General features: G+C 41.4%; 2 protein-coding genes across 2 annotated transcripts in view; both read left to right on the forward strand.

The window, feature by feature from the left end:
- Positions 1-9,587, forward strand: part of LOC147151060 (phospholipid-transporting ATPase ABCA1) — a 68,598-nt gene extending 59,011 nt beyond the window's left edge. The window contains exons 49-51 of the mRNA XM_086012882.1: positions 1,389-1,632; positions 5,138-5,260; positions 9,487-9,587. Coding sequence (XP_085869008.1) covers positions 1,389-1,632; positions 5,138-5,260; positions 9,487-9,498 — 379 coding nt within the window. The 3' untranslated portion in view covers positions 9,499-9,587. The remainder of the gene's footprint in view (positions 1-1,388; positions 1,633-5,137; positions 5,261-9,486) is intronic.
- Positions 9,588-11,273: 1,686 nt separating this feature from the next.
- Positions 11,274-12,799, forward strand: part of caap1 (caspase activity and apoptosis inhibitor 1) — a 3,466-nt gene continuing 1,940 nt past the window's right edge. The window contains exons 1-5 of the mRNA XM_086021756.1: positions 11,274-11,504; positions 11,660-11,842; positions 12,108-12,192; positions 12,260-12,329; positions 12,765-12,799. The exon at positions 12,765-12,799 is cut by the window's right edge and continues 33 nt beyond it. Coding sequence (XP_085877882.1) covers positions 11,400-11,504; positions 11,660-11,842; positions 12,108-12,192; positions 12,260-12,329; positions 12,765-12,799 — 478 coding nt within the window. The 5' untranslated portion in view covers positions 11,274-11,399. The remainder of the gene's footprint in view (positions 11,505-11,659; positions 11,843-12,107; positions 12,193-12,259; positions 12,330-12,764) is intronic.

The following is a 12,799-nucleotide window of genomic DNA, read 5'->3' on the forward strand; positions in this document are numbered from 1 at the left end:
AAAAAAAGTAAGCAAAAAAAAAAAATGGATCAAATTACCGGTATAATAAATATACACTGGTTGAAGACCAAAAAAATACTGGAGGCAAGCTACATTCCATTCAAGTGGCAATAAATGTTCCTATTTGTTTGGACATCTTGCTTGCTAAAGTGGTAGCAGGCAGACGTTTTAGCGGCTCAGCCTTGCATCATCGTGTCCATTTGGAAGCCGTAAAGTGCATTTACGACACGGCTGCAATTTTGCACACTTTTTACACGGGGTTGTAAACGTGCTCCTTAATGTATCTTTTGTTCCCGCGCCATCCTCCAACTGGAAGCCCCGTTGTGATATTCTGCCAGTGTCATCGGCATCCATTAGGCTTTTCATTTATTTATTTGAACCCGCCACGTGGTGAATAATTCCTAATTAAGCATCGCTATCTCCTCTCCTTGATTAATGTTTCATGAGGCGTGGCAGCCCGTTAATGAGCGGAAAAGGCAATTAAGGACGAGGTCGTGTCTGTTGTTGCTCGCCACGTTCTGCGTCACAACCAGGTGAAACCCTTCTTGCGTTCGTCCATCCAATCGGGTCCTCTCAATGACCCATTTGCTGTTAAAATCCGTAGTGATTCTCAATAATCATTTGAAATTCTGTTCCCAGATTTTCAGCAAAATTTTAAAAAATAATCTTAAATCCATTATTTTAAGATCTCAATCTAATTTGTCCATTTTATGTAAAAAGGGAAAAAATGCACTTGGTTCTCATCAGATATTTCATATCGTTCTTTAAAACTCTTCATCTCGGTATTGAACCAATTTTACTACGCTATCTGTTTTCAATATTTCACAAAATGTTCTCTCTCTTTATATATATATATATATATATATATATATAATTGAAAAAAATTTGTTAGCCCTCATGTACGACATTTCATAAAACATTTTAAACAATATTCTTCAGTGTGACATTTTGAAGCCACTCTTCTGGTTGTCTGATATTTTGTAGAGTTGCAAAAAAAAAAAATCATCACTCTGATACGTGTATTTTGCGATACTTGTTCAAACTGCAAAAATGACCGCCATTGAAATTCTGAATTCTGAAATGCCCTCAATTGGAGTTGCGTGCCCTGAGCAATGTAGAGAGTCACCACGGGGGGGGGCGGCTCTCACATCTTACCCCCCTGCCGCTGCTTAGTTGTAACGCACACTCACCCTCCCCGAAAGCGCTCCATTCCGACATTTGTGCCAGTGATTGTTTGCAGCCTCACTCGCATCATCAAATTCGGAGGGCCTTAAATTCTTAAAAAATCTCCTCAAAAGTTCACGAACTAAAATTCAGTAAAATGTCTTTAAAGTACTTAATGTAAATGATGTTCAATTTTTTGTGAAATTTAACAATGGCCCTTGCAGGTTCGGTGACGGCTACACGGTGACGGTTCGCGTGGGCGGCTCCCATCCGCTCCTGAAGCCCGTGGAGGACTTTGTGGAGCGGACGTTCCCAGGAAGCGTCCTAAAGGAGAAGCATCACAACACGCTGCAGTACCAGCTTCCGTCGGGCCAGGGGGCGCTGGCGCACATCTTCCGACACTTCACCGAGCAGCGGCACACGCTCTGTGTGGACGACTACTCCGTGTCGCAGACCACCCTTGACCAGGTAAGGCCTCCGAAATGACAAAAATACATCACGAACAAAAAGTGACTGACTGAAAGGCCCTTTTGGAAAATGCTAAAATGATATTTGAATGACAGAAAATGAAGTCATTCTCAAATCTATATTGCAGTTATAATTAATTCTAATATACCAATTATTTAATAAAATACTTACATGTGAAATGTCTATATTATGAATAAAGACTGCAAACGCCATCCTGGGTCTCTTTCATCCTGACCAATGAGGACGCGTGTTGAGTTCGCCTATCCGCCCACGTCATCCACCCAGCAGTCGCTTGAATCGATCCAAAGCGGCGGGCGACTTTTGTTTTAGCCGAGCTAGAGGGCGCCGGCAATCAGGCGCTCAGTGGCGAGTGTGCCCACCCCTTGAAGGTTGCTATTAGCTCAGCAGCAGATTAGGATTGGCAGCTGCCAAGCCAAGATGACCGCTGAGTGGTCACCATAGGTCATCAGACCCAGCTCTAGGCTCTTGGAGAAGTGTGTTCAAACCAACAAACCCTATTTTCCATGATGAAAATGTAACCTTTTAACTATATCGTATCACTATTACATACCAAGCACAAAGTAAATGTGAGGGACAGTTTCTTAGGTTCGTTTCTAGAAGGAATACATTTGGTAAATTGAACCAATAAATCAACACACAAACAATAAGCAACTGGAGCCACGAATATGTTGAACGAAAAGAGCATATATTTACAGAATAGAAAATTATTTACAATCCCTGCCTATCTAAAGCCGGCTTCCTGGCGCACAACACGCCTACCTTGGGCCCCAAAAAAAATACAATAAAATAAATTGAAAATAAATTTATTGACAGTTCCTCCCAGTCGGAAATGTAATTGTTAGTGTTCTGGTATCCACGTCAAAGTTATAGTCAAAGAAACTAGTTGAAGTGCACTTTTTCTAAGTCAAGTCTACTGCGGATGCCGTTTGTAGGCCTACCACAGTGTAGGGGTAAGGTATTGAACATCCAGCTCCTTGGAAAGGAGGCAGTCAGGTTCAGCAGATCAAGGGCGGCTCACCATCTCCCTCGTTAGGGAAAACTCAAAACGTAAAATCCAGTTCCTGTCTTTGGCTGTATAAAACAAGGCTATATTACTAGACTAATCAAATAGCTTTCATTTTATAGGGAAATAAAATAGCTTGTCATTTACCTTTCAATTCTTTTCCAGTGTATTTCAAATGTGCACAAATCAATTCTAAAGACTGCTTTACATTAGCCAGTTGGCTTGTAGCCAGTTAGCACAGTTAACTCGCCAAGACACCTGCCAAAAGCTTTCACTGGCTCCGGGCTCACAAAAATCCAGTTCTCCTCTCCTTTCTATGTATCACAGTCATAAAAACTGCTGTCAACACACAGTACGACAACGCTATTGTAATAAGTTTAAATTAGTGACAATGCTTCAGCCTGCTAATGGTAGCGGCTAGCGCCGATTAGTGCATGAAACTAACTCACCAAGATGAGTAGAAAAGTGATCACGCGGTCTCCAACTCAGTTTTTGCTGATAAACAAGTGTTCATTGACATGTAAACTCGCTATTTCGATGGGTTTTAGTGATGAAAATCAGTTTAACACACTCAGTGGTTTTCTGATGCAATACCTGCCCGTTAACCAACGGTCTGTACTCTCCGAAGGGTGTGGTCTCATTTCTCATTGGGTTATTTTCTCCCATCACAAGGCTGCGCTTAAAGCGTAAGTCTCATGACGACACAGCGTCCTTCCAGTAACTTGAATGCCCTTTTTCATACAAAAATAAAATACACTACATTCAGTGTAATATCTGCACCATTTGTATCATCCAGTAAATTATACTAAATTACCTCAAATCATAATGGGTTACAAAAAGAAAAACAATGAATTACCCGTCAACTATGACATGGCACTACAGCACATTGACGTATGTGCCACACTCATATTTTTTGAAACACTACTTGATTAATAATGACATATGTATGTTTACAGTATATGTGCATATATATATATATACACTCTGTACGTATACGAATATGCGTATGTATTCGTGTATATATGTATGTATCTATATATTTTTTTTAATTGTACATTCAGCTTATTACAGTATATTCAATCAAATTCTAAAAAGCTATAATCCATTGTATTTAGCTTTTGCTTGAATTTATTCACACATTTTCACTTTATGTCGTATCATTTCTGATGTGTCCTGTTTGTCAGTGAGCTCCAATTTACAAACATGGGATGTTGTGTAAACGCAACCGGGAGCGAGGATGTACATGTGACGCGTGAAGGACCTCGACAGTCACCTCTCAGCTGCTGATTGATCGAGAGGCTCCTTGACCTGGTGTAGAATGCTGAGTTCACGCCGCAATTAAAATCGATCCACGTGGCCTGAGGCTCCGGCGGCAAAGACTAAAGTGGCCGTTTGAAAGGAAAATGGTCCCATCTTAAGTGACTTTAGGGCATCAGCTTGTCAAGTCGTTGCTGTCACTTTTATATGTGGACAACCGAGACTGGATTGTCCAGGACTTCATTTTATAAAACATGACTGGGCATTACTTTCTGCATGACTAACAGTGCTCCCATGTTGAGAATTTCCAACTTTTACTTGTAAAGGACGATGAGATAGAATCGTGGGAGAGATTTCTATTTCCTTTTTTTTCTTGTAGAGGACTATGATTTTGAAATGTGAGAGACATTTCAAATCAGCATGGCTTTTCTTGTTCATGTGTTGGGCCTATCATAACTTTCTGGATTATTAACAGTCAGAGATGGGCACTTAACCCTTTTTTGCCAGTCCGTCGTCCGTCTGACCCCATCCGTCCTCGTCCTTTTAAAGCAATTCTGTCCTTACATTACGTCAGTCCGCCCCCCTCCACCAAAAAAAAAAAATGTCTGTGCACTCATCAACATTATTTAAATCTCATTAGCTGGCTAATTTCCTGTGCACATCCACTTAACGGCTGAAAGTATTGTGAGTGGATTGAATTGTTTACAACTGTTTAATCAAGATAGCATTTAGCTGCCAACACAAGATCGTCGTGATGTGATGATGATGATGATGCGGACCGGAGCAAGCCGGGAGACATCAGGAGAATATTTAGAATTGCGTAATAACGCAATGCTATTGCGTTTTATTGCAAAACTTTTGCATTTTAATGCAAGACTTTTTCAGTTTTTATTGTATTTTGCAATAAAATAATTATTGCAAAATAAATGAGAACAAACGTCTTCCACATCCGGGTCATAGCTTTCAATGTACGGTGGAGCTGGCATAACCTTTCTAGATTGTAGTACCAGCAATCTCATGTGGTGTAATGTGATTTTTTTTTTTTTTTGTTTCTTTTACAGGACTTTGTACACAACACACTGTATGAGAAAATTCAAGTCAGTTTGACTTTTTGGGTGATGGGATAGGCAACAAAAAAATAATAATACACTGCATACATGCCTCAAGACAGAAGGCACACACACCCCTTCATACTCTTCTCCTTCCTTCCGGTTTCTTCCACAGGTCTTTGTGAATTTTGCGAGGCGGCAGCATGGGGAGGACGACTCTCAGAGCTACGACAACCGGGTGGACACCTCAGACGAACTCCCAATGCGGTCGGCTGGGACCTGCCCGGGCTCCTACAAGGTCTAGCCCCCTGCAAATCCAAAAATATTTGCACATTGCACTGAACTGTGGATCAATCATATCATTATTTATTTTTACATACAGATCTGTACTGCTTTTATTGTCTATATTGAATATGATTGCTGACTTGATTAAACAAACAAAAAAATGTGGCTAGTCGAATAAAGGATGCCAGCAAATCTGGGTGTCAGTTGGCCCCCCAAGCATAAGGTAAAATTACAGCTTGGATAACTTTTTCCAGGAAAGCTAAAAGATGCTCCAGTAATTGCTGCTGCGTGTAACAACTGACAAGTCACCCACCCACTGCTCGAGCGAGCGTTGACTCGAGAAGCTGGTGGACTATTGATGACCATCTGGGGAATGAGGACTAGAGAGTGTTAAGAGTGTTCCCTGGCTGAAGCCGTGATCAATTGGCGTCTTGATGCAACAAAGCAGGTGACGCATACATTTTGTGTGCGCTCAATTGAGAGAGCGCATTATTTGGAGGGATTCGGCAGGCTGAAGAAATTTTGAAGGTTTTTTTCCCCACCAGTTCTGGGTGTGTCCTAAAGCAGGTTCCTCCCGACTCAGCAAAGGATAGAAAACATCTATTTTTGTCGTTAGTATCTGCAGGACGATGCTGATACTCAATTCCGGCTTTAAACTGTGGCCTCATGTCGCTCCTGCTTTGCATACAACTTTCACAAGAATACAGTTGTGTATTTTTCCAAGATTCAGTCAAAATATTATTATATTGAAATCAAAGTTAAATGATTTCAAAAATACAATTTCCGTCTCACAACAGAGTGAAGAGTGAACTATTAACTTACTCCATTATTAGCTGAACATTTGCTTATTTTTGCTCAGGCGGAATTCAATCCATTTCTCATGAGTATCTGGCTTTGTTGCCATCTCGTGGCATCTTGGTGCCAAAATCTATGTTGCAGTGAGGGTAGGAGCTTTATTTAGTGTTGCTTTTGCTTTTCTGCCATCTTGTGGCATCTATAAGCATACTTGGTCTGAGTTGGTCAACGGAAGCCCTTTGAAAATGATACTATTTGGTCCGGCCTGACAAAAGGGCGGCTAGACGGATGGCGGAAGGATACCCAGGCTGCAGACGGAAGGCAATAAACGGATCGGGAAATTTTAGTAAAATGCCCAGCTCTGCATATATGCCAAATGGGCCGTCAAAGAGTGAGTAAATTTTGGGGACACTGTGTAGACTTTATTTACACGTGGAGCTCTTAACAATGACAGACGAACACATCTGCTCGGGCTCCCGCAACAAGCCTGCTGGCTCATAAAAAGCCTGTCCAAATGAATAATAGGGTGCCCTCCTAGGCTGTGCCATAACAGGTAAGTGAGGGCACAGCACAGCTGCCACGTGTGCCGCCATGTAGTGGGGGAACCAAAATGGGTAAAGACAGGGAGCGGAGAACCAAAACTGATTACAAAGTCAAATTAGTAGCACTGTATGTGACTAGCTGACAAGAATACCGTCCAGTGACTTCAAGAACGGTGATAGAAATTGAGGGGACAGCCAGATGATGGACTTTTTCTTTGGTTTGTACCTTAATCAGGATCTAAACCAAAAAGAGTATGTCCGAAATGTGCCTGAAAATCGAACCAATGACGATACGGTCATTTTCTGTCCAAAAAGGTCCGGTGTATGAGGTTCTGGCCTTGGGTGACAACCTCTCGTAGTTTATGGTGAACACTGAGAAAATATTCGCATGAGAGCCCTCAGAGATTAGATCCATCCTGGCAAAGGCCTGCCCCTAACCCGCCTGCGCAGCTTGCGAGTCGGACCAAGTGTAGACTTTTGGATGCACCCCCACTCCACTCCACAACTCTCCGCTTGTCTAACTGAATCTGAAGTGTGTGCTCAGATGAGAGAGACAGTGAGCTTAAGTGCAGGATTTTCACTTCATGCCACAAAATCCCCAAAACAGTTGGAGTGACATTTTTGCTCTTGCGTGCCCCAGTGAGTTCCGAATTATTTCAGTTACTATAACTCCATCAGCCAGGGCGATGTCGAATATTATTTTAAAGACAAAAATGTGTCCTAAAATTAGCAAGTTAGGGGTTAGGCTAGGTTATGTTAAAGTAATTCCTGGCTAGGGTTAGATTTAGGGGTTAGGGGCTAAGATTGGGGTTATGTTTAAAATAGGAATTAGGGTTATGGGTTAGCGTTAGGGCTATAATGGATTAGAATGATGACATCTCTCAGCTTCAAAGCAGATGCAAAAAGTCGCATTACCCCCTACCGACACAGCATCCAATCAGATTGAATGGGACGTGACCTCATTGTGTGTGCAATCTGCTACCAGGAAAGGCTTAGCTATGCGCCATATTGCCACGCCAAATAATGAGGGTCACTCATGGGACAGGCATCGCTGCGATGGACAGGTGGTGGATGCCCTGAGTGACAGGTCCACCATCAATAAGATGGAGATGCAGGACCACACAGTCAGGGGGGGGTAGTGAGGGGGGCATTGTTTTTATATCCACCACCACTGACAAGGTCAATGTCTCAATTAGCTGCAATTATGGTGCAGTGTTAGGGTTAGCCATGTAGCAGCTAGCAAGGGTAAAGGCGAAAATGCCTGTTGTGAACCTGAAACTTTCAAAACCACCACAAATAGTTATGCTAACATGTAGCCACCTAGCATCACACCTTAAGGGTAAGGGTGACTATTTTTTGAAAGTTTTAAGGAACAGACAAGGTCAAGAAGAGCAAGCTGCTGTGCTGACCGCCTCGCAGCGTGGCATCCAAGGACCACATGACTGACATTTCCAAAGACTTATGGAGCCACAGCCGGAGGCTCGAGCCGCCGGAAATCCAGCAGCGTTGCCAGAATCCCACCTCGGAACCCCATGTTGCAGAACCCCACAAATGTGCACGTGCGTGTGTGTGTGTGGGATTGATCATCTGTTGCAGCGCTGCCCTCCAGTGGCCCGTTTTGCATCATCATGCTGAGGATTCAGGCCACGCAGTATGATTGGGCATGATTTAAGATGCACATAAAAAGCTCATTTATTTACCTTTTTATGTTTAATGACAGCTGGCAGCCGGTCAGTGCACTTAAGGTTTATAGCAAGCGGCTTTATTGCTAAAATCTGCTGCTGTCATTCTCTTATTGACCAAAACAAAGTTAACACTGGATTTATATACAATGTCATTGACAGGGACAGTCCAACATAATATGAGCATCTAATGTTAGCATTGACACTAGCACTAATACAGTTTAAGAGATTTTCCTGGCTGGCCCAACAATATTAGGCACCAAAGCAGGAGAACCCTTAAATTGTGTTTGCCAACATTACACCCATCCCCTACTTTTTATCCGTTAATATTGTTAGACTCACCAGGGCACGCTTTAACTCAGCTGTCAAACGTACTGCATGCGGGCCTGAACTAGACCAGCTCAAGGGGTCCAATAGTTGGCCTACCCCAATCCCTAACTTTGGTGTCGGCGAAAATTGTTTAACCAGCCACAACACCTCTTAAGATGCAGTTGCGGCGTTGCTAGTGTCGGTGCTTCCTTTGATGAATTGTAAAAATGGTTATGGAATAAAATGATTTGTGAACGTTTGGGTAACTAAAAAACGATGCTCATGGGATATTTTGCGGAAAAATGGCAGGGCTCTTTCATTGTGTGAACAATGAAACCACGAGCGGGCGGGCTTGATGCCACGCATGACAATAACATTTCAAAAACAGGCCAGACATCTAAGACGCTTTAATCGCGACGAAGGGTACAACAATAGGGAGGCTACCAGGAAGGGCTACATTTTTTTGGTGCCTCTGATGGTAGTGCTTCAGTTTCATGAACATATTTGGCAACAAAGCTAAAAAAAAAAAAAAAAAAAAAAACGAAGTACGGGATTAGTGTAATGCTAACATTGAGGTTAGCACCAGCACACTTTCAGGGGCATAGACGGCAGAGGCAGCAGGCGTGTTGTAAATAGCTCTAAGTAATGTTCCCGAAAAATCATGTACAGTAAATTGAAAATAACACTATGATGACTTCAACTCTGATTCAACTATTACTTTGCAATTCAAAACTTTTGGAAAAAAAGCAGTTGTGACCCATTTCTGTGGAAACCAACAAGCACGGGTGTATTGATGAAGAAAGATAAATAAAAAGCTCTCTCAACGCATGACTACTGTGGCCCTGAAAGCATGGATAGTGAAATCAATGGCAAAGGACTGAAAAATGCTTTGTCGTTTTCCTCTAAAGCAGCAACACCAGTGAAGAAGCAGAAAGGACCTCAGACAGAGCCGCCATGTTAGAGAAACTCGACATGCTGACATCAATGATGGAAAACCTTGGTATGGGCCCTGACAGAACACAGAAACTAGTACCAATATTGACAAAGTGGTTCACTTAAATTCGACTGAAATTAAAGACTGCGAAGCCAAATGATCCATCACTGGAGGACGACACAGAAATGAGGTCTGGAGAAACACTGAGCACCACGCTGACCTCAGCATTCGGTTTGCTGAAGACCTCACCAAGGAAGTCCGGGAGGCGCAAAAAGGTTTGTGGCCTAAAGTGGAGCGGGCAAGAAAAACAAGACTAAAGGCAGACACTTTCTTAATCATAGTCATAATCACAACTGAGAAGGGACATCTTCTTGCAATTGTAAATATTAAGGGTTTCACCACCAATACAATTGGTAAATAATCTCATATTTGGTCCATTTTCTACACATTTAACGATATATTATTATAATTGTTTGGTATTACATTTGAACGAAAGCAAATGTTTCACTGATATCTGTCAATGCAAGGCCTCTAAAGGACCTGATAAAAAAGGAAGAGTTGCTCTGTTCTGTAAAGGAAAAAGGTAAACATTGTTTTCTTTCAAGAAACACATGATACACAAGAAGAAGTCATATGCTCCAAACAATGCGGGGGATAAAATTTACTTTGGCACGTCTGGGTCAGCAGGGGTCGCTATCTCACTGACGAACCTTTCAGATGAAGGTTGCATGTGTTTGGTTTGCAGCTGGTGTAAACGGCCTCTGGTTAATCTTAACAGTAATTATTGATCATTTAAGATTCATACCAATCATTGGATACGGTTATAACTATACAAGGGAAAATAAATGATTGTTGAAAGAGATTTCATTTACATTTACAAAATCCACCAGAAAACATTAGATAGAGTTCCCAATAGATCTCTACCAACCATCCTAATTAAATACTTACACATTTTTTGTAAAGAACAAGGCCTCGCTGCCGTTTGGCGACACTTATAGAAACTAATGGTTCAGCCAAATTTATTATTTTGAATGGAGGATTAACCACTCGCTTGTTACCAACCAGCTGGTACTTCTGCTGCTTTACAAATAGATCATCAAACCCAAAACGCAAAGACTTCACGCAAATAAATACTTGAAGTTTAACACTAGTGTGCAGCAAAACAAAACAAACTGTGAGCATATGAAATCAATTATTTCAAAGATCAATCAATCAATCTAGGCAAAATAACAACACCTGTTAAAAAAGGACCTTCCTCAAATATAAAATTAGTCTGTCCAACATCTCTTTTAGCATTTTTTAAAAAACTCTGGAAGACAATGATCTTGTCATCATATTTAAAAAGTGGAACACGTATTGCAATTGATAAAGACCCAACATAAGATGAAGAAGATGGGGGGAAAAATCGGTAAGTGCCACTTGTTAAGGATCCTGACTGGTCCAAACATATGGTCCATTATGTTTTTTTTTAATATACAACACATTCAATTATAAACATCATAAACGTTTTTTTAATTGAATACATTTTAATGTAGTTGTGTTGTAATGTAACTTTTTTGTTTTTTAAGATATTCAAAAAATAATGTAATTAATTTGCTTACATTATATTAGTTTGGACTTTTTCAGTGATTTTGATTGAATTTTTAAACGCCTTCATTATTTTCATGCTTTTAGTGTGACTCGAAAATAAAATTACTATCACCTTGGTAAAGTGGCACACTACCGCCCTTAGGGGGCAGCAAAAAACTTTGCTGAAGAAAGCCAAACCCCGACTGCAGCAGAAAAACTGTCTGTTGTTGATGCCGTCACAAGTAAGCGACATTCAAGCTTCCATGGAAGCGGCGTCTGCGAGCTGACCGTGGTTGATATTTAAGTTTACTTTCACCTAAAATGCTCAAAAAGAAGTCAAGTGGCGGCGGAAAGAAAAGGAAAAACCCTCCGTCCGAGGAGCGGCATCGAAGCAGTAAGCGTAAAAGCGCCGAAAGCAACATAGTGGTGAGACATTTTACATACTCGGCATCGAGCTAATCACGTTTCATTGCGTTTGGGGACAATCTGTAAATTATAACAGCGGTGAATTCCATTCATATTCTTGCTGGAATACGACGACGTCGGACGGTTACGTATAACAAAGCTGGCGTCGCTTGCAGGACGAGTTCGCCGACCCGGAGCTGGACCGGGTCGGCAGTGACATCGAGGAAGGTGGTCTTGACCTCGGGGTGCCGTTCAAACCCATCACCGCATACGTGACCGACAAGAGGGTGATGCTGGAGCAGTGCTTTGGCGTGCTGGGCGAGAAGAAGCTCCGCAGGATGCTGCCCGAGCAATTCAAGGTGAACGAGCACACCACAAAACCAAGCAGTGCAATAAAAAGCTGGAAAATACCACACGGGCTTTGGCCCCTGAATGCCACAGCATGGCCATTTATTGAATATGAAATAATTTTACTGAATGTGCATTCATGACATTCCATTTATTAATGTTTTGGTTTAAGAAAAACAGCTGTTATTTACTGTTTCAGTATAAGTATAAAATACCAACCAGGTTTTTACTTTACAATCAATTTCTAAAAATAAGAGCACCACATTTGTTCCGCAGGATTGTAATTTGGAGGAAATCCGAAAATTGTGCTGGGAGCAACTGGAGCCCATCTCGGAGAGAAACATCGTGCAGATATTGTCTGGTAGCAAGACCACGTCGAGCGTCTTCTCAATTTGTACCTTATGATCAAAATGCTTGTTGTCTTGTAGGGAAAGAAGTGACTAAAGAAGAAGAGGCTAAAGACCCTAGCCAAAGTGCACAACAGGCCTTGGAAAACCAGTGAGTTCCTATAGCTCTAGGGGGGTTAGCGATAGAAGTGTGCTGTTGGAATCGCTAACGGAAGCCTGTTTAAAATCAGAGGCGGACCGGATCGGCCTATAGGCAGTTACTATTCCTTTACACTTTACACTTTTGAGATGGAATTGTTAATAATTTGTGTTTTTCTGGCAACTAAATCTCTTTTTTTTACCAGAGGGCTTTATTCCTATTTTAAAATTTTATTTTATTACTTAGTCCCCTGATTTATTTAGTTTTATTTTTCTATTTTTTGTCTTGGGAGCTTTAATTTCTTTAATTTTTATTGCTGTTATTAACATTGTAATTTGTAGAAAGTAAATTGCCTTTTGGTGGCTTTGATTGTTACATATTATTATTATTATTATTTTCAATACTATTATGGCAACTAAGTGGCCTTTTGGCATCCCTCTGTTGAAGGAAAGATGACGGCGTGGACTCCACGGCGTGCATCA

The sequence above is a fragment of the Filicampus tigris genome, chromosome 2 (assembly GCF_054856515.1).
Source record: "Filicampus tigris isolate MCC_2025a chromosome 2, RoL_Ftig_1.0, whole genome shotgun sequence".
Taxonomy (NCBI): Eukaryota; Metazoa; Chordata; class Actinopteri; order Syngnathiformes; family Syngnathidae; genus Filicampus; species Filicampus tigris.